Genomic DNA, 22,217 nt, shown 5'->3' on the forward strand with positions numbered 1-22,217 from the left:
ATTGTAGTGCCTATTTAATGTGCCGCTGCACTCTGAAAACATTTATTTAAGTCTATTTAATTCAGTAGAATGTGTTGTCTATATTTGTTTAAAGTTGCGCATTTTGATGTGATGTCACATTTCTCAACCCCCCCCCCCCCCCCTTCGACACACATGTCTGACCCCCACCCCCAGGTGCATGACGTTATTTATGGACGGCCCCTATGCCCATCCGTAACATCAGCAGCTTCCCTCCGTTCGGCCTGATGACGATTGCTTTCGTTGCGATCGAAACGTCGTGATCTATTATTTTTTCTACCTACGTGGCTTTACCGAAAGAACCAAAGAGTATGGATTCCTGCAGTCACGAAAGCTTCAAATCAAGACCAATCTCTATTCCAGTTGCTAAAATATTTGGGGAAAATAATTAAAATTACAAACTGTTACATAAAAACTCAATTTTCTGCACAGTAAACAGTCTGGTTTTAGAGTACTGCACTACCACAGCTATGATGGATGCATCACATTTCCTCTTCAGTAACCTGGATAAAGGCCACGACGACTGTGCGCCATTCCTGAACTTGTTAAGGCTTTGTCACTGTTTCCATTAATATGCAACTCACAAGATTAGGTCAACTAAAAATGTTCAGACAATACAATAAAATGGTTTCAGAGTTACCTCTCAGACCTTTCTCACCGGCAACCTGCCGGTGACCGACTGGAGCGGCTGCGGCGCACACATTTATACTTCTTGGAGGTCGGAGGGAGTGAGATTCAATAAACTTGGACCATTGTTTGAGAAAGAGAATGGACATTTACAGAAACATTGAAACGATGTTTATTCGCACAATTCAGAGGAATGTCATTGTTTTTTGATAACTCAGTAAAATGTCACCCAAACAGGGTTTTTTAGTTACACAAATGATCCTTAAGAACATGTTAAGATTCTGCAGAGATCATAAATCCTTCCTTGAAGATTTGCACCTGCCCTGAAACCTGCCCGACAAAGGAAACCCATCGTGGCACTGTCTAAAATGGAATTATTATTAAACAGTTTCCCATCGGTGCAACAACAACAAACAAGCACAGCAAGGATTCACCAACGTTCTTGCCGCATAAACATTTTACGACTTTTTCCCCAGCGGTATCATCAATTCTTCAGCTACCTCTTTTTCCAGCAGTCACTTGGTAATTTGTTTAATGGTTCGTTTAAACGTCTTTTAAAATACTGCATCCCAATTTAATATTTCCTATATTGCACACATACATTAATAAAGCACGCGAGAGAAACAAAACATGAAAGTGTCAAATTTTAAAATATTGTAATGTCAAATTGAGAAAAAAAACTGATGTGGTTCCATTTTCCTTTAAAAATGTTTAAACTGTTTTAAATGAATCCATTACATTTTCACGATGCCATATGAAATGATAACAGGGTAAAACAAGCAACGCTTTTCACAAAACATAACATTGCCACTCAACAAACTTGTACTTGGTAAATGCAAATTTTTTTAAGATTACAAAAGTTGGAAAAAAATGCTGAAAATGTATTACCTATGTTACACAAGCGTATATATAAATCAATGTTTATCATGTACAATTAAGCATACCACTATTTATCAGATTAAATGTGTAGCCCTCATTGAAGTACAGCATTTAACGACGAGTCTTGTGTTTCGCTATACATAAAACATTGTTTAGAATATCAGAACAGATCAGGCAAATGTACATTTCAGAGCAATAATCCAGGACGACTGCCTTCCTGGGTTGAAATGTGGACAGTCACCCATTGAATGATCTTTTCAAAATGTCAAGTCCATGGTTTCAGCCGAATCAACAAAAACCCACACGATAAAACACTCACAAATTAAACTTGGTTTCCACCTCCCATATGTTATATTAATCTCTGAAGTCTTAATTATTTAGCCGAAGTCACATGACTCTCTTTACGAGGCATCAAGGTCCATCACGTGGCGCTGATGAAGGGGCATCCCTGACACAACCGCATTGTGCACTGCTCACTATTACCGTCCTCTGAAAGGGGTTTTGTGATCTCACAATGCCAACAACGCAATCTGGATATACTAAGCCCAAAAGTCTTAATCAACCGCATCTGTTACCTTGGTCCTGTTACCAAGACCAAGCACACACAGCTGTAGGAATGTGTTGTTCCTTCCCAGTGCATTTACCAGCATCCATCAACTAAATATCTCCGTTCTTGAGTTCAAGAGCTCCGTTCTTATCTCTACCGCATTGTCCTGGACAGAGCTGCATGCCCTTCTGCCGGAGTGGTGTGCCCAATGCACATTTCTGAGAGAGGAAACATTTTTTGTTACCGGAGTGAAAAAAGGTAAAAGGCAAAGTTGCAGTTCTGAAATTGGAGTTCCGGCAGAAGGGCCTCCACGAGTCGGAGCTCTTGGGAGCCCCTTTATACAAGATATCTGGCCTGTTCTTTCACGCTGGCCAGGTGGACTTAGAAGAGGCTGGCATACCTACACTATGCCCCACCACACGCGACCTGCCAAAAGATTAACATTCAAGTACATCGCAAAACAATGGTTTGTAATGTGCGGGGGCCATAGAAACATTCAGTGTGCCTCTGGACGGCGACATCAATTTCAGTTAGCACAGTTAAATGCTTTACAAATTGCTTGGTATAGAAACGGCAAATTTTCACCATAATGGGGAAAAAAGGTGTGTAACGGATTTTGTCAGTGGGAATTAGTAACGGGGAATGTACACTGTAATGTTTTTATTTTACTCTTGGAAATATCACTTTAAAAAAGTCCTAAAACGTAAAACTTTAAAAGAGTTGAACAATGGAGTATACTGGACCATTTCCAGAAGAGACTAATGGAAACATTTTTTTCCAGCTTTTCTTAAAAAGAGCCTATCCATAAAAGTTTTAATTTGTGCTTTGTAAAAATAGGAATTTTTTTAAACTAACCTTTGTAATGGCTCATCTTGAGATAGGGCCTTGGAATGTAACATTCTGTTCTGCTGCTCCTAGAAACTCACTGATGCTACTACTTGGCAAGCAAGACTGCCCCAAACAAAGCATCTATAATAACATTGAAACATTGTTTAAAATACAGTATTAATTGCCCATTCAAATGTTCGTGTAAAAATTCAACAACGTAACAATTGTATTATTGGGTTGTTTTACCTGAACATGGTAAAAATATTACAAACTTCAAAAAGTAGTAAGTAATGCCCCTTTAGAATGTTTTTTACTGTTACTGCCATTTGTCGATTCCAAAATGTAGTAATATTTGGTCTTCCCCAAAAAATATAAAACTCTAAAATTGGTCGTACAAAATTTTTAAAGCACTTCCACACGTTGAATTTAAACGCATTAAACACAACGCGTGGTAGTGTGGGCCTTCCCAACAAAGATAAGATATATTTTTTTTAAGTTGACTGTCCAAACGTCTGTCGGCCTGCATCATTGGCTAAGATGGAATTATATGGATGGACATCTGTGATCATAAAGCAGCAGTGGCCAGCTCTGCACAAAACAGCCAAAGTGTCCGCATACAGCCGTACAGACTGTTGGGGCAGTATACTGTGAGCAAGCACCTACACACACCTACGAATGTCTAGGTTTGTGCAGTTGTGCTGCGCTGCTCTCCAACGTGTTTATGGGCTGCGCCGCACGTTGTTCGGCACGACCTCAGACATTTCGCTGCACGTGTTTGGGAACTCGGAGCGACGTCGATCTCCTGTGGCGAAGCTCCCCAGGCACGTAGGAGCGAAACGTCGGGATCTCGTGCCGTAACTGCACGCGGTGACAACCTGAAAACACGCCAGACACGCACGCACGCACACACACAGACAGCGCACAACATAAAAGTGGAGAGGCGCAGTGCGCCGACGTCACACGAAGAGGAAGAGCTTGAGCTGCTTGCGGTGCAGGCGCTGCGCCAGGTTGGTGACGCGGTGCAGGCGCACGGCTGCCGAGTCGCCGGCGTTGCACACCCGGTACAGGTGGTAGCGCTCGGCCAGGCTCAGCGCCAGGTCCATCTCCTTCGGCGAAATCTCCCACAGCATCTTCTCCGCCAGCAGCGAGCTCTTCACCTCCACGTAGATAATTCTCTCTCTGCTGTTGGCGGCATCTTTGCAGACGACGTCTGCGGACATTGCGGAGGGGGGGGGGGGGGGAAGGGGGTGGCCGGTGGTCAATGGAGAAATAGAGCAGAACACGGGTGCAAGTGTGACAGGTAAAGGTGGAGCTTTGGAAAGTGCGACGTTTGCTCTGCCGCTGGGCCACGGTCTGGGAATCGGGATCACCCCTTCCACCGACCGCCGGCACTCTCATCTGGTGACATTGGTGGCCATCGTGCCCACCTGCCGGGCTTTCTGATAAACAAAGGTCCCTGGCACGGTAACGTGGAGTTGCAACGAGCGGCTTCAATCTACCCACCTCCCGCGTTGGCGGCGCCACCGTTGGCGCGGTGCTCGTCGAGGAGCTCCTCCTGCTCACCGCCGCTCATGTGCACGACGAAGTCGTACGGCAGATCGCTCTGCCCGTGCTCGCTCGTCCACTCCACGGCTGTGGGCCGAGGGCAGGCGTTCTGGTCGTCCTTCCAGGCCAGCAGGAAGGCGAGCACCAGCTGCTCCCCCCAGCGTCCTACGGCCCGAGCGCTCTCGCCGGCGTGCTCTGGTGGCAGCACCAGCTGGTCGGGCAGCATCTCGGAGGAGAGCGCCAGCTCCTCGCCGGCACCGCCGTCCAGCGGCCAGCGGCCGTGCTCCCACACGGGGACGCCGAGCGCCAGCGGCGGCGGACGGCGCTCGGGGTCGAAACGGCTCCAGGGCCGTGGGAGCGTCGCGACAACGGCGACGGCGCCAGTGGCGTCGCCGTCGGGGCCGATTCCTCCCCGGGTGGCCTCCTCCTCGCCCCTCTGCCGGGCACCGCCATCTGTGGAGCTGCGAGAGGGTGGCGGGAATTGTAACGTGGCGAGGATTTAACGTCGATTTAGAATAGCTTTAGAATTGTGGGTAAAAGCTTTACGGCTACTGGTAGTGTTGTATGCTGAACTTCTTTCAGACCGTACGTAGCCAACTGTGCTAATCGGAGGTGCGGGGGTAGGACAACAAACCAAACGCAAAAACAGTTTGAAAGAATTCAGTTTTCAATCTAGATTTTAAAAAGTGTATAGAACCAATGGCTTCCTAATATCGGAAGGAAGAGCATTCCAGATGGCCGCAGAGGTGCAGACTGCAGCTTGAGGATCCCAACCGTTGGTGTCAAATAGAAACCGGTTGAACAGCAAAATGCGTGTTGACCTCTGAGCTATACTTGAATTAACGATGTCCATTTCGCCTTGATGACGGTATTCATTGCATTTAAGAAAACACGTACCAGGTGGGCCGCAAAAAGTCTACTATCCCCACCCATCAACCGCATCAGAAAACCACCAGGCCGACGCACACAACTTCATAAATGGAAAAGTACAGACGAGCCACAGGAGTGCGATCGTGGCCATGCAACCCAAACTACGGACCACACAAGTAAGCCACCGTAGTCTGTCGCTCCTTCAACGGAGGGACACAACCACACCAACTCTCTCTCCTGAAGCCTTCTTCGTCGTGGCCAGGAGGCCTCGACATTGACCATCGTCTCACGAACGCATTTGCTGCCACCGTACGCAAGGACAGAGCGGTTGCGCCCGGTGGGGCGGCCCTCACCCAGACGGAGCACCGTCCACGCGCTGCGGTGGGTGCTGGGGAGGCCCCACGGAGCCTGCAGGGCGCCGCTGGGCCCCGGCTTCCGAGTCGGCAAGAGCGGACGGGGACCGAGTGGCCCCCCGGCTCGTGGACTGCGACCCCTCTGGGTCCTTGGACTCGTCACTGGAGCGGCCGTCTGCGCTCAACGACGCGGGTCGCTTCAGCTGTGCCTGGCCATCTAAGAAAAAAGGTGGCGGGCGTAACCATCAGCAACAAAACCCTGCGGCTACAAGTGATTGCAGGATGAAGTTTAGATTTAAGCATTTGGGATTTCAGATTTTAAGGATAATTAATGTAAATTGTTGACATTCGGATCATTTACGTTCTTCCAACAATGCTGACGGTGCCACGTGACATAATTTTTGGCAGGATAGGCCAGTGGACATGATGTCATGTGAGTGACATCACCGACGGTTTAAGAATCTTGCTAAAAAAACTTATTTTTTTGGACCAACAAAATTTTTATATCTGGACCCGATTTTCTGCGGATAAGCCGTGATGGATGCAGTCTTTCATTTGTGGAATATACAACATTATACCGCGTATCATCTAAACCGCGCCGCTAAGATCAACGAGGACCCGTGCCGGTGGCTGTACCGGCGGCAGCAGAGGGCCCGTGCGGGTAAACGTCTCCCTCTTCGCGCGAGGGGCCGCTCCCCGACCTCTGTCCGTGTGCCGGGTTGCAGCCCTGCGGTGCGGCGCCGGGCAGGTGTGGCAAGGCGCCCCCAGGCTCCCCGCCCTGCGCCGTGAAGTGGCGCTCTGTGTGCTGCTGCGGCGTGTGCTCCGGTTGCGGCGAAGGGAACATCTTTTCGATGTTCTCCATCAGTGTCTTGCGAGCGCATGCTGGCGAAGGGAAAGGACAGAGTTAGCACCCGACATATTCCCTGCTGCAAGTCAAGTGGCGCCCAGCAGGCAGAGAAGAAAGACGCGATGTACAACAGGGAAACGTTCACTGTATTTAAAGTTTTCCTAAATCGGGGGTATTATTTATTATTGCGCTTATTTACCCAGCAAAGCTTCACTGCGTGAGTCTCAAAACTGTTTTTCAGGAGGGCCCTGTCAAGTTTTCACAGTCGGGGGGGGGGTAATGGTTCTATGTGGAAATCCAAGTGAAAAATGTGTGGTCAGGTTTTCAACATTGTGATAGTTTTGCTAATCCTCATTACATTTGGATGTTTTTTTTATCTTTGGGAACAAACCGGATAACTTATGTTAGCCGTGGCCGGGAATTAAACTCAATTCGCCGGGTTTCACAGTACCGTGCCCTAACCACTGAGCCACCACTCTACCATTTACACACGTGTTGGTAACGTAACACAACATCACACACTGGTTGTACTTTTGTGATGGCAAAGGAAGGAAATTCACATCTCTCCGTCTCGCTCAATGTCTCTCTCTGCGTGTCTCACGTACTTGGCGCCGCGTTGGTGTTGAGGGCCATGCTGGCGCGGGGTGGCCAGCAGGTCAAGCTGGGGCCCTCGTCCGTCTCTTCCTTGGGCGCTGCGACCACCTCTCTGGGTTTAGGCTCCGGGCGCTTGGGCGCTGCGGTGAGAAATCAATCGTATCTGATTGTCAGCCAACACTGGTAAAAACAACATGGGCATTTTCGTTCTCTTCTATCATGTGCACCAACAGGTGCTTGTGCACAAACAGGTCCACATACACCTCGTGCTCTCTTTTAGCCCCCCCCCCCCTTCCAATACGTTATCACGTGCACCAACAGGGGCTTGCGCACAAACACGTCCACGTCTACGTCTACTTACACCTCGTGCTCTCTTTTAGCCTGGACCCCCCCCCTCCAAATACGTTCCATTCATTGGCTACCACATTCTGATAAGTTCCCCCCCTTCTCCTCGCCCTTAGCTTGTAGTTAAGAACTTGCATCTTGGAATCCCTGCCTCACTTGATACAGCAAATCTGGCTGTGACGGTCCCACCTGATGACGGAGACTTGTGTTGCCTCTGAAACGTCGTGATTTTTATTATTTTATTTTTATTAATTTTAATTTAATTTAATTTTTTTTTACCTACGTGACTTTACCGAAAAAACTAAGAGTATGAGAAATCAAACCCCAGAGAAGTGAGGTCACAATGAGGGGTGTCCTGGAAAGCTTGAGGACCCACAGTAGTCCATTGTCTTGAACGAGAGGAGGGGAGATCAATCGAACTGAGGGACTGAATTATTGAGCCTCTGGCAAGCGGATATTCAAGTGGATTGGCAAGCGCTTCAATTGTTCCTATTTGCTGACAATCTACTTAAATTGCTGACGAGCAACTGGATAAGATCGCAACTCGAACCACGCTCGGTCGAGCAGGGAGACGCGGACGTGACTTCATCCACAGGAGCCTCTGTTTGAGATGTCTGGTCAATTCCTCACCAAATAATATGTTTGTGGGAGCAATTAGGCTTACCTGAGATCTCACTCCTATAAGAGAATAAAAATAATCATACAGTACTGTATTGTATTTTTTTTATTTCTCAGGAACCTACTTTCCATGCTGCCATCTACTGGCCACGAATGTGCCTGATGGGTGTGATTTGTGAGTGAGAGGAGTACGGTTGGTGTGGCGAGTGTGGCTGGCGAGACGAGTGTGGTTGTGGTCTGGTGAATGCAGTGGTTGAGATGAGTTTGATTGGTGAGATGAGCGAGGTTGGTCCAGTGGATGAGATGAGTGTGGTGAGTGTGGCGAGTGGCATTTGTGTGTTGAGTGCAGTTGGTCAGGTGAGTGTGATTGGGGTGGTGAGTATGATTGGGGTAGTGAGTGAGGCGAGTGAGGTTGGCCCGTTGAGTGCAGTGGGTGCATTGAGTGCGTGCAGTTTGTGAGGCGAGTGTGGTTGGTGAGGTGTGTGGTGAGTGTGGCGGTGAGCAAGGGGACCGCACCTGGCGGATTCTCCTCCACGGCCGGTTTTGGCACCATCCACCTGGGCTCATCCTCGGGCAAATCTTCAACGCCTTCGCCGGCCAGAAACCTGCGTAGGTTGTTGGGGGACTGCGCAAGCACAGACCGGCACATCAATTGGGTCGATTAAGGCTTGAGTAGCCGGCAGGAGATAAACGATGTATTGGGGCGTTCACAGAAGTGGCAGTCGTAGGGAGGATCGCATCATCAGCAAAGGTGGCCCAGTGGCACAGAGGTCAGAACGTTGAATTGGCATGACCGACACCCATCGCACGATCATTAAAAATATGTCGACCGTCGTGCGACAAACGCAGCTCTCTGCAGCAGTGGAGCTGGGAAAGTGCTGCCTCCAGTTTGTGAATCAGAGGTCGCTCAGAGCGATCTCAGCAGTTTTGTGCACTGTGCTGCGCGAGATCCACATGGGATTCTTGTCTCCCCGAGGCGCGGCTCCGACAGGACAATCCGGATAACATTTGGGGAAAGTGACAAAGATATTGAAAAGTATCGTATCAGCATAAAGATTGAATCTGGGCTCACTTTCTAGCTCGCATATCTATAAACGGTATTATGAGCACAGGATGACTGTTAGAGACCATAGAGGTATCTGCTGGATCCTTTGAAGTTTTATTTCCCTCAAGTAATCTATGAAATAGCTACCACTTCAGTGCTAATTCCACATGCTGGCCGTCTGTTATTATGGTCAACAATGTCAAGGCTTTGATTGATCGATACAGAGGAGCATAATTGTTATCCGAATAATCAAAGAAGTCACTTATTGAAGAAGCGGGCGTTTGTTCGACATCCACATCCGAAGCCTGACTTGCTTGAGAGTTGAGGATTCAGTTTGGATACGGATAAGATGACAATTCTCAGGTCTTAAAGTAAGCAGGCTACAGAGAGGCCTTCAAGAGTGCAGGAACAATTTTTAGTTCGAACTCAAGGTTTAATTTTCGTTTTATAGAATTGCCTGGGTCACCAAGACGTCAAAAAGCAATAACATGAAATAAATTAATGGCAATGAAGCAAACAAAAATCAGCACAAAATTAAGCACGTTGCAGATGAAATTGAAAATCCCGCACGAATAGAAATCAACGTAAAATTAGGTACATTTCCAGAAATCAAAATTGGCTCTGACATTACTTTAAAAAACCCAATCAGTGTAAAACGTCTGCCACTCAGTCGTACTTGGTTGCGTTGTTGGGTGGGTTGATCGTTGTGAGGTATAAGTGGGCTATCCCTACGCCGCCCTCTCCCCACCCCCCAAAGCATTTAAAATGTTTTGGCGACCAACCTGGTTGTTCATGGTGGTCGAGAGTTTGTGGAGGAAGTTCTCGAGGTCCCGCTGACAATCTTTGTCCTCGCAGCTGAACAACCGAGCCAGCTCCCTAAACACAGACAACGATTTTGATTTAAAGCTTTCGTGACTGCAGGGATTAATATTCTTGGTTCTTTCGGTCAAGTCACGTAGAAGGGAAACAATAAAATAATAAAAATATAAAACAATAAAATTCTCACGACGTTTTGCCCCTCCTGATTTTAGACGAAAAAACCGCCACTTTTTTCAAATTTTCTTGCTGTGTTTTTCACACCTCATGATTGCTTGTGTTGCAGTCGAAACGTCGTGAGAATTGTATTGTTTTATATTTTTATTATTTTATTGTTTCCCTTCTATGTGACTTTACCGAAAGAACCAAGAATACAGACAACGATGTCGCTTTTATACCACGCCCTTCACGCACAAGAGCATCTCGTCGGTGCTTTACACTTAAAGCTCAAAGCCATCGTACAATCAACCCAGATTCTAAAATAAAGAAAACGAGAAAACATTTGTTTTTAGACGTAGGCTTTCACAAAAATACATTAAGATTCATAATTGTTTTCGTTTGGGTTAGTGGAGCAAAATGTTGACTCATGCAGCCAGCTATGGCTACAGGGTTTGGTGGCACATGTTGTTTATGTCGTTTATTGTGAAATTTCGGTCACAGTTCCTATGATCAATGTTGCTTTCATGGCTTCATTTTGGTGATTTCAAAAAGTTTTTTGGTTTGGCCATGTTTGTTTGTTGTAGTACGGAGTTAGACTGATGGCTTTAATCTAAGTTGTCTTGTGGTTGTTGTTGTTGTTTGACTTGCATCCCACTGGGATTTTTGCACACAGCGTTGGTATACGGTGCTTTTTCTGGAAGTTTTTGCTTTTTTACCCTGGATTTTTCTGTTTGCGCATAGTCACTTTAAGATGTTTTCTTGTTCATGTTTTAGTTTTTTGTTTGTTGCGGTTGCTCCTGATTCAAGAGCCGAATGGCTCACAGGGCTATACCAAATAAATGAAACAGAAATGTCAAATAGAGCTGTAAAGCTACATCACCCAACGAAGCCCATAAAACCAATATGTCTCATGCCAAAATTTGGAAAACATTTTTTTTTCAGCAAACCGGAGGAGAAATGCTGAAAATGGAGCAAAATGTTGACAATTTGGAAATTTTGCTTGCTCGACATTTTGCTGGAAATTATAAACACCATCATCATGTGTCAACGTAGCTCCGCTCTCAGATCATGTGACTTCGAAAAGGGTTCCAGAGGCAGGGAGATTACAATCAGCATCATCACGTGTTAACATAGCTCAGCTCTCAGATGATGTAACTTGGAATAGGGTTCCATAGGGAGCAGAGCAACGCAAGTCCCTCGCCCCTCCTGATTTTAGACGACTTCTAGGAACCAATCTCAAGTTCAGCATTTGATCAAGGCACGGCCAACAGAATTAAGGTACCAACAGTTCCTGTAAGTGTGAAGAACCAAGCCCATAGACGGTCATGTAAGTAGTAAACATAATAAAAATACAACACACAAGCAAAAAAGGATGCCATTCACTACTTCATGCAGAGTCAATTTCACCATTGGGTTTGTGCCTGACCACGTTTACATTTGGATTGGCAAAAAGGTGGCTGTGGGAGGTGGTCAGAGCACAGATCTCAAGTGCAACGGATTAACAGAGTGAAATGAATGCACCAAAACTGACACCTTTATACAAGGGATCATGTTTGCAATAACCACAACACAAGCAGCAATAACCACAAAACAAGCAGTCAAAATGCATTTTGACTGCTTGTGTTGTGGTTATTGCAAACATGATCCCTTGTATAAGGTGTCAGTTTTGGTGCCAGATAAAAGGGTAAAAACCTATTACTATATCTTGCTACTGGCAAAGGAGGTCTCATAATGGAATGAATGCGTTTGCCACCTGACGTGCTGCTCGGAGTGAGCGACGCTCCTTCGCACACACAGTGTTGCTGCTGGCGCTGGAACACTGGCACTACCAGCTGCTCAATAGAAGCCGCATGGACCTCCTCTACAGAAGAAGATCCCGGCCCCACTGGCACCGGCCAATCGGCAAGGAGGCTCTGCCGCATACCCTCCCGTACCATATCAGTCCATGACATCTCAAAGCCACGTTGTGTACATGAAGGCTCCTCGATGCCAACTGTCACTAACTAGGTCTGGGCATGCTGGACATGTAGCCCACACAATAGAAAATTGCCCTCATATTCATTGCAATGCAGATATGCCCGAGATGGATTCTAGGCCGACCCTACTAAACGTAAGTAGCTTTTGCAGGCATTAATGAAGTGAGGAGAGAGAGAGCATGACTGTGGCCATGTGGAATGACAGGCCGTGCAGCGCCCAACACATTGTTATGCAGGCGACAAAGTGAAGATACCGAGCGTTAATCAGAGGGAGACATCAGAAGACAAATTTAAGTGCACTGCCCAGGTCGTTACATCTATAGCAGGAATGGACAACCTCGGCTAGTTAGTGGGCCACATGGGCAGCCCTCCTTCGCCTCAGTGGGCCGCAAGCTTGACATGGTACTTGTGCACTAATCGTGGCCCCCCCAGACATCATCCCGGACACACTGAGACCAGGCCACCACGAGGGGGCCTTGGGCTGTAGGTTGCCTACCACTGATCTACAGCCTCTCAACAATTATCTTGCTACCTATGGTGACTGCAAAAAGGAAGGTGTGTTTGTGTTAATACGACGACATGTCCTCACACTGTACCGACTGAAGGCAGAGGCAGTGAGAACACGTGTCACCATCCCCACTCCTGGCTCTGCTTCGCCCCGAGATAGATTCAGATCTAGATTCAGATCTATCTCGGGCGCCACGGTGGTGAGATGTTAACTACCTCGCTTGGTATACAGGAGGCCGTGGGTTCGATCCCAACCCTGACGACTGTATATTAGGAGTTTGCATATTCTCCCCGTGGTCGCATGGATTTTTCTTCAGGTTCTCCGGTTTTTCCTTCCACATTTAAAAACATGCGCTTCGAGTAACTGGCTGCTGTAAATATCTACATAAGCTACTTTGTTAAGTTTCTGAAAACAAGCTAGAATTAAGTGAGCCTTACCTGGTAAAATACAATTTTTAGTTTAGTTTGAGATTGTCTTGTGCCGTCAAATCGCAGTGTGGTTCTGCCTCGGCAAGGCACATTGCCAGTGGAAAAGCCAACGGTGCGACGAGAATCCCGCGCTCGCTCAGCTCGAATTCGCCGGTCGAAAAGGGGAATCGATAAACGATGGCGCAGGCAGCCGCCATAGACGGCAAAGGAGCAAACGCGGTTCCTCACTTGAAAATGTCGACGAGCTCGCGCACGGCGTTGTCCTGCACGTGGTCCTTCTGGATGCAGAGGTCCCCGGTGTCCTGCAGGCGGCACGACGCCTCCACCGTCCGCACGAGCAGCGAGCCGTCTGAGCCGTCAGGGCCGCCCGGGAGCGTGAGAGTGTGCAGCACGTACAGCTTTCCCACCTGTGGAAGGCGGAGGAGGAGAACTTCTTTCACACCGTACGTAGCCAACCGTGCTAATCGGAGGTGCGAGGGTAGGACAACAAACTAAAACACAAAAAGTAGTTCTAAAGAAATGAGTTTTCAATCTATGGGGTGAACATGTGATGATTACATTTGTAGAATTACACAGATATTGTTTTATACAGTTTGTCAATTCACTGCTGGATGAAGGCCTCCCCACAGAGCATTGTCAAGCATGGCGGTTGTGTGACCATACTTCACCACTAAATACTTCACAACCACAGTTTTTTTCTGTGTTGTTTGCTCCAATAACTACGTGACTTTACCACGTAGGTTTTGAAATCATAAACTTTTCATGCAAATTCCACGAACACATTTGTGTATAACTTGAGAAGATTATAAATATGATAATTACATGTTTATTGATCATGATGATAAAACAAATGCTGCTGGATAGTATTGCTCTTGAAGGCCAATAAGCCAATGAGCTAATTATATGAAACAAATAAACATCTGGAGATAGACGGGAGTACTTGCTTAAATATGCTTTAACCCAAAATCCTCCACAACAACACAATGAGTTTTGAGTGCACAGACGAAGGGGGTTGTCATAATAAATCAAATATTGGTCCGTGCGTCGGTAAAATAATCTAAACAATGGCATGTATGCATGTTTAACTTGTTTCGCACCATACTAATCGGAGGTACATGCGAGTTCCTTCTTGAGCCACCAGAAGCCACCTCGCCAATGCCACACCCACTCCTCAAGAGGAGGCCACGCGTGCCAATGGTGTCACGGTTCACATTTTACAACTTTGATCGTTCCTCGCAAATTACCCAATTGGGTGAAGCCACATAGCAGCAAGGACTTCCTGTACTATGAAACTACTGCAGACTATAATCATCTTGTGCCATAAGGATGGCGTGAATACCAATTGTACCGACGCAGCGTAGTTTTCCTGATTGGGCCGTGCGCGTTGAGTATTTCTTCCCTTAAGCTTTCACCACACACCAATGCTTTCACCACGCGCGACTGATTATGGGGCCACCTTCAGGAGTTAATTCAACTCCTGAGGTTAATTCAATTGCTGAAGCTAATTTAACTGCTGAACATGCCCACAGCAAGTAGTGCGTGAAGAAACTCGAGAGGCACAACCCAGAAGCCCACACTTGAAATACAAACGGACCCGTCGAGTTGATGGCGCACGCGCACATGCGCGCTCGCTCACTCCCCCTATCCCTACCTGGCTGAAGTTCATCGTCTTGAGCGTGGCAGCGATGTTCCGCTGCAGCGTGAGCTCGTCGTACACGTGGCGGAAGGCGTCGCCGCGCGACATCAGGAAGGCCTGGACGTGCGGCACGAGGTGCCCCACCAGCAGCCGCAGCGGTGCGCACGGGCGGTAATTCTCGGTCTCGAGGCGCGTCCTCACGCAGCCGGAGAGCTGGCCCACGTCGCAGATCCGCAGGAAGAGGTCCCTCATGTCAGGGTTCACCTTGACTGTCCGCATGTGCAACCTGTCGGCTGTGAAACAACCCAACAACAAACTTTCCTCCTGGTTTTCCTCACAGAGGGCCAAAAAAGGCTTGAAATGCCAAGCGGCCAGCAACAAACTGCACAGACAATACGAGTTAATAAACATGTTTCGTACAAACGAGCGAAAGGGGAGGCCAAGCGAGCGGTGAACGGCACTCACGTTGTTTGTTCCTCTGACTGGCACCGATGTCGGGAAGGCTGAGGAAGCAAACCTTCTCCTCGTCCCGGAAGAGGGCCTCCAGGTTGCGGTCATCGGCAACGAGGGGCCGGCTCTCCAGCGACACCCAGCAGTTGCGCTTGGTGGGGAAGATGCGCTCCTTGGAGAGCGTGGCTGCAGAGGGGATGGGGGGCAGCGGGGTGAGGGAGGAGCAGACACCGCATCAACACCAGGGCCCCCCCCGCCCCAGGTAGGGCTGTCATCCCTTTGGCCGGTGACAAGGTCGAGCGGTGGCATATTAGCCGCCTGTTGCAGAGGTTCCTGACTCGTATCCGGCAGGCCGCCCTGGTTAATATTGTCGGTGTATTAACTGAGAAAATACGTGCCGCCTGCTTCACAGCAGAAGTTCAAGATCTGGTGACTTCATTCTGAGAGTAGGAAGCCATTGCGAATCGGTGTCATGAACAAATTTGCCAAAAAAATTCAAATGAACATATAAAATGTTATCCCCCACTGTAAAAGCTTGGCATGACCCTCCTGACAAACATCTTGAGACTCAAGAGGCTTTGCTGGGTAAACAAGTGCAACAATAATCTATATAAAAAGGGAAATTTGTGAATATGTGTGTCTGTTCGAAATATTTAGCATACTTCCCGACATTCAACAAACTTGAAATGTATGTATTTTGCATGCCGAGTGGTGACGTCACATCTCTGTCACGTCACCCGCATGCGGAAGCGTCACGCAGTGTGCCTGCTGACATCACGCACCCCCCCCCCCAACCCTCCGCATAGGCCGTGTATCAATCCAAGACAAGAATCCAAGTCCCGGGCGAAGCCGGGTAGTAAAGCTAGTCATATTATATTATAACAAAAACTTCGCAGGATGGATTCCCGCCTGCATTTCTGGCTCGCGCACAGCCAAATATGCTTGCACAGTGGCGAAGTCACCCGGATCCCACGGTATTGAGCCAGGTTTGTGCATCGAACTAACGGCACGCTCCCCCCCCCCCCATCCTGACCATGGACTCAGCGCACATACGATAGAGGAGATAGCGGCGGATAGGGAGATAGACATACTTGTCAACCCATACAGTTTACCCGTATCCTTGCACAGGGGAATTGAGTTATCAGGCCCATACGGTGCATACAGCCGTTTCAATACAGGCAACAAAAAATGTTTGTCTATTTGTTTGTGTTTCTTCCTTGTAACGGGACTTTGTAGTATGGACGTTGAGATTTGTAAGGGCACAAGCTGACCAATAAAGTCTGAATTGGTCTGTGATAAGTTGGGCACTGCTAAGGGGTTGAAAGGTATGGATCGAGGAGGGGAGGTGCAGGAAGGACATGGAGGACGGAGAAGGAGACTGAGAAGAACGGAAAGGGGCAAGTGAAAGAGTGAAAGGGCATGAAACGGAGAGGAAAGAGAGAAAAACCGAAAGAGCAGAGCGAGGGAAAACGACGAGTAATGGGAGGGAGGATTATGGAGAGGCAAGAGAGATTGAGACGGGAAAGGTCGAGGTGGGAATAACGAGATCGAGGGTGAAAGGTGAGAGATACAGGGAGAGAGGGGGAGGGAAGATTAACACGTAGGCTTTCACGGTACTCAGATTGTAAATGTTGTGGATTTGCTCTGCAACACACAACTGGTGTGCTGTACTAGAAACGAATTGGCACGTTCTGTTTACGTGACAAACCTTACTAATTTGTTGTGTCGGGTGGTGGCAGGTTTAACAACCTAACCCAAAAAAACCTGTATTAGGGGGAGGGAAGTGGGTGAGATACAAAATATATTGTGATGAAGTCCAGAACTCAAGAGACAGGCAGAGACAGAGCTCTATAAAATATAAAAAGTATTGCTGGCTGGCTGGGACAGTCACGTCCAAAGGATGTAAACATAATAATATAACTGAGACATACCGTTTTTAGAACAGTCAGAATAACGGAAGAGGGGAGAACATGTGACTTAATAATATCTATTTCATAATTTAATATTATTATGCAAATGACTAAAAACTAGGACTTTTAATGTCCCAGGACGACTTAAGAGATTTCCCAGGATGATAGCTGCCTCCTCCTGAACAGGGCCCCCCAAACCACACAGAATCATCTCTCCCCCTTCATTAAAATGTTGCGGTTTGATTTTTTTGAAATAGACATTTTGTATTATTCCATTAAATCACGTTTGAACAGTAAGAGCTGAATTAGATGGGGATAATATGACTGTGGTACGTACACGGTACCAAAGCGACTCTGACCTTTGAGGTTGTTGCAGTAGTCTGGGTTGACTTCCATGGTCCGAGGGGAAAGCACGCATTTCTCGGCTGCACCACAAACAACACACAGCAAAAGCAACAACAAACACAACGCGTCAGAGGTCTCACTGCTCCTGGTCTCTCGTACGTGTAAAGGAGTCCAGCGCGAGCGTGGTGCTGCTTCAATTAGGGCCATCTTTAATAAGCCAGCAACACGGAACATAAATATTAACTCTTTTGGAGCCGTTAACCAGGCTACACGCGCCCTGCACGGCTTGCAATTTTCAGCATGCGGTTAAATAAATACCTATGTCCTCACGCACACTGGCAGTCCGCAGCCAGTGGTGTAAATTCCACATTACTATGGAGAGGACCACAGTAATGTGACATTGAGTCACACCATAACAAGCATTGGGCAATGTGAAAAAACAACTAATAATATGAGCTTTACCAGTTGACCATACAATAATTCGGCCAGCAGAGTGCAGGGCAGCATCATCCATTGTTGTACCATATTTCTACACCCCCAGAGCTATGCGCTGCTGCCTTAACCAAACCCGTAGCAAGAAGGGTGGCGGCACGCAGTCATGATCCCGACCCTGACGCCTGTATATTTAGAGTTTGCATGTTCTTCCAGTGTCGAGTGGATTTTTCTCTGGGTCCTCCGGTTTTTCCCTCCGCATTTAGAATTATCAACATGCATTTAGAGTATTTGGATGCTATAAATGTCCACGCGATAAGCCACTTCTCGTTGAGCTATCATTTGTGGCCAGGTCACTTCTCAAAAAGAAGCTATATTAGTTCAGTGGGCCTTACCTGGTCAAATACAAATAGTTTAATAGTTTAAGCATTGAGTCAGAGTGTGGTGGCGTCTCACCTAGCGTGGCGTAGAGCAAGGAGACGTCTTGCAGAACTTCGGCATTTGGCAGAGTGCAGCCCTCGCACACGAGGCACAGCAGGTCGGCGTACTGCTTTATCTTGGGCGTCGCAGACACCTTCAGGGTCTGCACTCGCAAAGAATACAATATTTAGAAATACTTTTTTTAAAAACACGCTTTAATGAAATGTACTGTTTGAGCTGCCCCTCCCCCTGCCCCCTTCCCCCATCGCCCCTCCCCTCCTTCCACATCCCACGCCCCTGGGCATGGCTCCCCGAGGCTTGCCGTGGTGATTTACAGGCAATGTCAGTTGAGCGTGGACAATTAGAGCCGTTAAAAAGATTGCTTAAAAATGTATATTTTTTATTTTTAATGATAGAATATAGTATCGTCATCAGTATGGCATAGCTATACGAAGTTTGAAGTCGATATGACATTGGGAATACGGTTGAAATCGAGTTACAAGATTTTTGGATACGACAACACATACAGTAAGTTAAATAAAAGCGTGTAAAAAGTTTTCAAATATATGTTTTGGATTTTTATGATAGAATATCGTGTTGTCATCAGTAAGACATAGCTATACGAAGTTTGCAGTCGATAGCACATTGGTAAGTGTGTAAAAATTGAGTTACAAGATTTCTTTTTTGAGGATACAAAAGACAAAGTGAGTTAAATAAAAGCGTGTAAAAAAGGTCCCCGCCCGCCCACCCACCCGTAAAGCCTTAACAGATTGTTGGGGCGCAAGTGCTGTAAGCGAGTAGCACCCATGAAGGCAAATACGGTGCCACGGGGGGATGGTGTGCCCGCCTTTGTCTCCCAAGTGCACATGTTTTACCCCCTGCACGAGTTACTAATTTTAAAGCCGAGTCGAGCTCGGGTAGGCCGAGGACTGGTTCAGATATGAAGACTATTGTAGGTGAGTGGTGTTCGCGACCACCTATGAAAGCCGGCATTGCACACGAGGGGGTGAATGGCTAATACGGACACCCGGGTAACTTTTTCTCCCCAGTGCTGTTTTTACACTGCACCAGGCACTCATTTTAACGCTCAGTCAAACTCGAGTAAGCCCAAGACTGGTTTAAATATTTGCCCCTGTTATTAATCTTGGGTGAGAATTGAGTACAAACCCAGCGATCTGTATAGGCACCTACACACACAACATAGATTTTAACATAGATGTTGGGATCATGATGTTAACCACCTCGCCTCATATACAGGAAGTCATGAGTTCAATTCCGACCGTGACACCTGTATTTTTGGAGTTTGCATATTCTCTCCCTGTGGTTTGGATTTTTCTCCGGGTCCTCCGGTTTTTCCCTCCACATTTAGAAACACGCATCCAGGGTATTTGGCTGCTATACATGTCCACGTGATAAACCACTTCGTTGAGCTGTCATTTGTGGTCAAGATCGCTTCTGAAAAAAATCTACATAACTCAGTAGGCAATACCTGGAAAAAAAATAGTTTCAGTAAAAAAAAAATGGCTTCCCGGCAGCCCACGTTACCTGCTGGAACAAATCGGCCATGTTGGTCCAACGGCCGTAAAAGAGCTGGAGCTGCGGCGGCGCCTCGTGCTGCAGCGACGCGTAGCGCAGAAACAGCCGGGTGGGGTCGGCCCAGCACACCTCGTGCAGGTATCGGAAGCAGCCCTGCACGGCGCCGTCCCCGCCGTCGTTCCCCCTGCTCTCCCCAGATTCCAAATGCTGCCGCCTGCCGGCACAAGGGGTGCGAGTGTCAGGGCTCGCGGGAGCTCCCGCACTACGACACGGGCTTACGCGCGTCGAGGCTCGTAACAACGTGAGTGTTTTTATTGTTTTCCAACACCATAGTCAATCCTCTCCAGGATGAAGGCCTCACCTAAGCCATGGCAAATCACTCATGATCGTGAATGCCTATTAATCCTGTGAGCAACTGCGAGTGACTGACTGTGAGCGACGAGCGTGAGTAACCGTCAGTGAATGAGCAACTGTGACCACGACTACGAGCGCCTGCAAGTGACTGAGCGGCCGTGAAAGAGAGAGTGAGCGACCGGGACCATACCGAGTCGCGTCGGGCACAAACACGGCGGGGTAGTGCCGGAACAAGTCCTGCAGCTGCTGGTTGGAGCACTCCGCCTGCAGGTACTCGTACACGGCGTGGATGTGCTCCGGCGAGGTGCAGAAGGGCACTCCGCTCTCCGTGGAGACCCCCTCCTCCTCAACCGCACCCCCGCTGCACCAACGCTTCAGGTGCTTCACTAACTCCTGCGCATTCAGCAACATGCGGACGCCTGCGGCGACGCAGAACGCGGGGCGAGGAGACGGGGATGCAAAATAAGCATTTAATACACATACATCTAGCGATATTGATTCTATAATACAGGATTTTGGGTTAGATCGCGTAAATATATGTGTCATTAAAACCCGTCACCACCCGACACAGCCAACTAGTAAGGGTTGTCATGTAAACAGAACGTGGCCAATTCGTCACTAGTACAGCACACCGGTGTGGAGAGCCAAGCCACAACATTTACAATCCGAGTACGACGTTTCACCAGTAATTACATCTAGCTTCATCAGGCGACAGTCAGATTTGTGGAAAAGTCTTACTGTTTCGTTCCTTATATAGAGGCGTAGATGTGTTGACCACCCTTCTGTGCTCTTGCACAATGTGGGGGGGGGGGTGGATTTGCTGAGGCAACGTACACTATGCATGTGCATTATGCGAGCCCTTTGAACTTGTCCTACCTGTCTATGGAGTTTATTATAATAGCCCTACCAACAGTAAGACTTCTCCACAAAAACCTGATGAAGCTAGTTGTAATTACCGGCGATACGTCGTTCTCAGTTTGTAAATGTTGTGGCTTAGCTCTCCAACGCACCGGTGTGCGGTACTAGGTGACGAATGGGCATGTTCTGTTTACGTGACAACCCTTACTAGTTGGCTGTGTCGGGTGGTGGCGGGTTTTAACGACATATTTACGTGATTTAACCCAAAAACCTCTATTATGGATGATATTGGTCGTGAAAGCCTACGTGTTAAACTGATATTGATTCTGAATTGTGATTAAATATCATTGAAAAATCCCAGCGAGTATTTAGACCTTTTTCAAAAGTGAACTTTCAGAGTCGGGCTGCACATTTTTCAAATGTTCCTGCACGAGAGAAGACACAGCCATCTCTGACCCTTAACACCGAGATAATTCCTCTCTCCGCCCAGATTTCCTCCTCTTTATCTCTCCACCCCTTCTCTGTCTCCATCTCCTTTCCCATCCGTACCCTCCGTTTCCTGCCATCCCATCTCCACTCCCCATCTTGCGCCCCTCTCTCCTCTTCCCGTCTGCCTCTCCCACCCATGCTCTGCACACATCTCTCCCCCCCACCCCCCCCCCCCCCCCGCTGTGCTCTCTGCTCTCCCCCCCGTGCCCTCACGCTCACCGAGTTCGCCGGCCAACGTGCTGTTCGCCGACATCTCCACGGCGACGTATGCGGCGTGGCGCCCGAGCAGACGCTGCAGGTTGCTGGCGCGCAGGTAGAGGTCGCGGGCCCGGCCGAACGAGGGCGACGTGGAGCTGGACGGCCCGGCCGCCTCAGCCGGCAGCCACGGCAGCGTCGTCAGGTAGATGAGGAAGGACGAGTCCACCTCCTTGAGTGGCCGCCCGACCGAGTCGAGCACGCGTGCCGTCTTGTACTGCGAGTAGCGTGAGCTAGCGCGCACGCACGGTGGAGGGGGGGGAGGCAGGAGAGCGGGAGATCATAACGCGAGGGTCCTGCCGAACTGCGGGCAGAAGATTTGGCGTGCGCAGCCGATCCTCCCGCGTCAATGTCTTTTCATCAAAGTGCCGATGCGCGTTACGGACGTGGTGTATTTACAACAATTTGCTGCATTTAAAAAAGACTGCACTTGCACATGCTGCTAGGGACGCGTGGTATTGAAACGTGTTCATTAACCACCCATCATTTATCTGTCATCACTACCACCACCAACCACCCTCCACTGTCA

At 48.1% G+C, this 22,217-nt stretch overlaps 1 protein-coding gene across 2 annotated transcripts in view; it reads right to left on the minus strand.

The window, feature by feature from the left end:
• Window positions 1-801: 801 nt before the first annotated feature.
• LOC144944600 (uncharacterized) overlaps window positions 802-22,217 on the minus strand; it is a 75,052-nt gene continuing 53,636 nt past the window's right edge. For both annotated transcript variants that reach the window (XM_078872899.1, XM_078872900.1), the window contains exons 32-46: window positions 21,653-21,921; window positions 20,277-20,505; window positions 19,742-19,946; window positions 18,233-18,359; window positions 17,359-17,424; window positions 15,105-15,275; window positions 14,655-14,932; window positions 13,232-13,410; window positions 9,899-9,992; window positions 8,588-8,696; window positions 7,120-7,248; window positions 6,304-6,549; window positions 5,668-5,884; window positions 4,403-4,905; window positions 802-4,109 (exon numbers count right to left, since the gene is read on the minus strand). In XM_078872899.1, coding sequence (XP_078729025.1) covers window positions 3,856-4,109; window positions 4,403-4,905; window positions 5,668-5,884; window positions 6,304-6,549; window positions 7,120-7,248; window positions 8,588-8,696; window positions 9,899-9,992; window positions 13,232-13,410; window positions 14,655-14,932; window positions 15,105-15,275; window positions 17,359-17,424; window positions 18,233-18,359; window positions 19,742-19,946; window positions 20,277-20,505; window positions 21,653-21,921 — 3,076 coding nt within the window. In that variant the 3' untranslated portion in view covers window positions 802-3,855. The remainder of the gene's footprint in view (window positions 4,110-4,402; window positions 4,906-5,667; window positions 5,885-6,303; window positions 6,550-7,119; window positions 7,249-8,587; window positions 8,697-9,898; window positions 9,993-13,231; window positions 13,411-14,654; window positions 14,933-15,104; window positions 15,276-17,358; window positions 17,425-18,232; window positions 18,360-19,741; window positions 19,947-20,276; window positions 20,506-21,652; window positions 21,922-22,217) is intronic.

The sequence above is a fragment of the Lampetra fluviatilis genome, chromosome 35 (genome assembly GCF_964198595.1).
Source record: "Lampetra fluviatilis chromosome 35, kcLamFluv1.1, whole genome shotgun sequence".
NCBI classification, from domain to species: Eukaryota; Metazoa; Chordata; class Hyperoartia; order Petromyzontiformes; family Petromyzontidae; genus Lampetra; species Lampetra fluviatilis.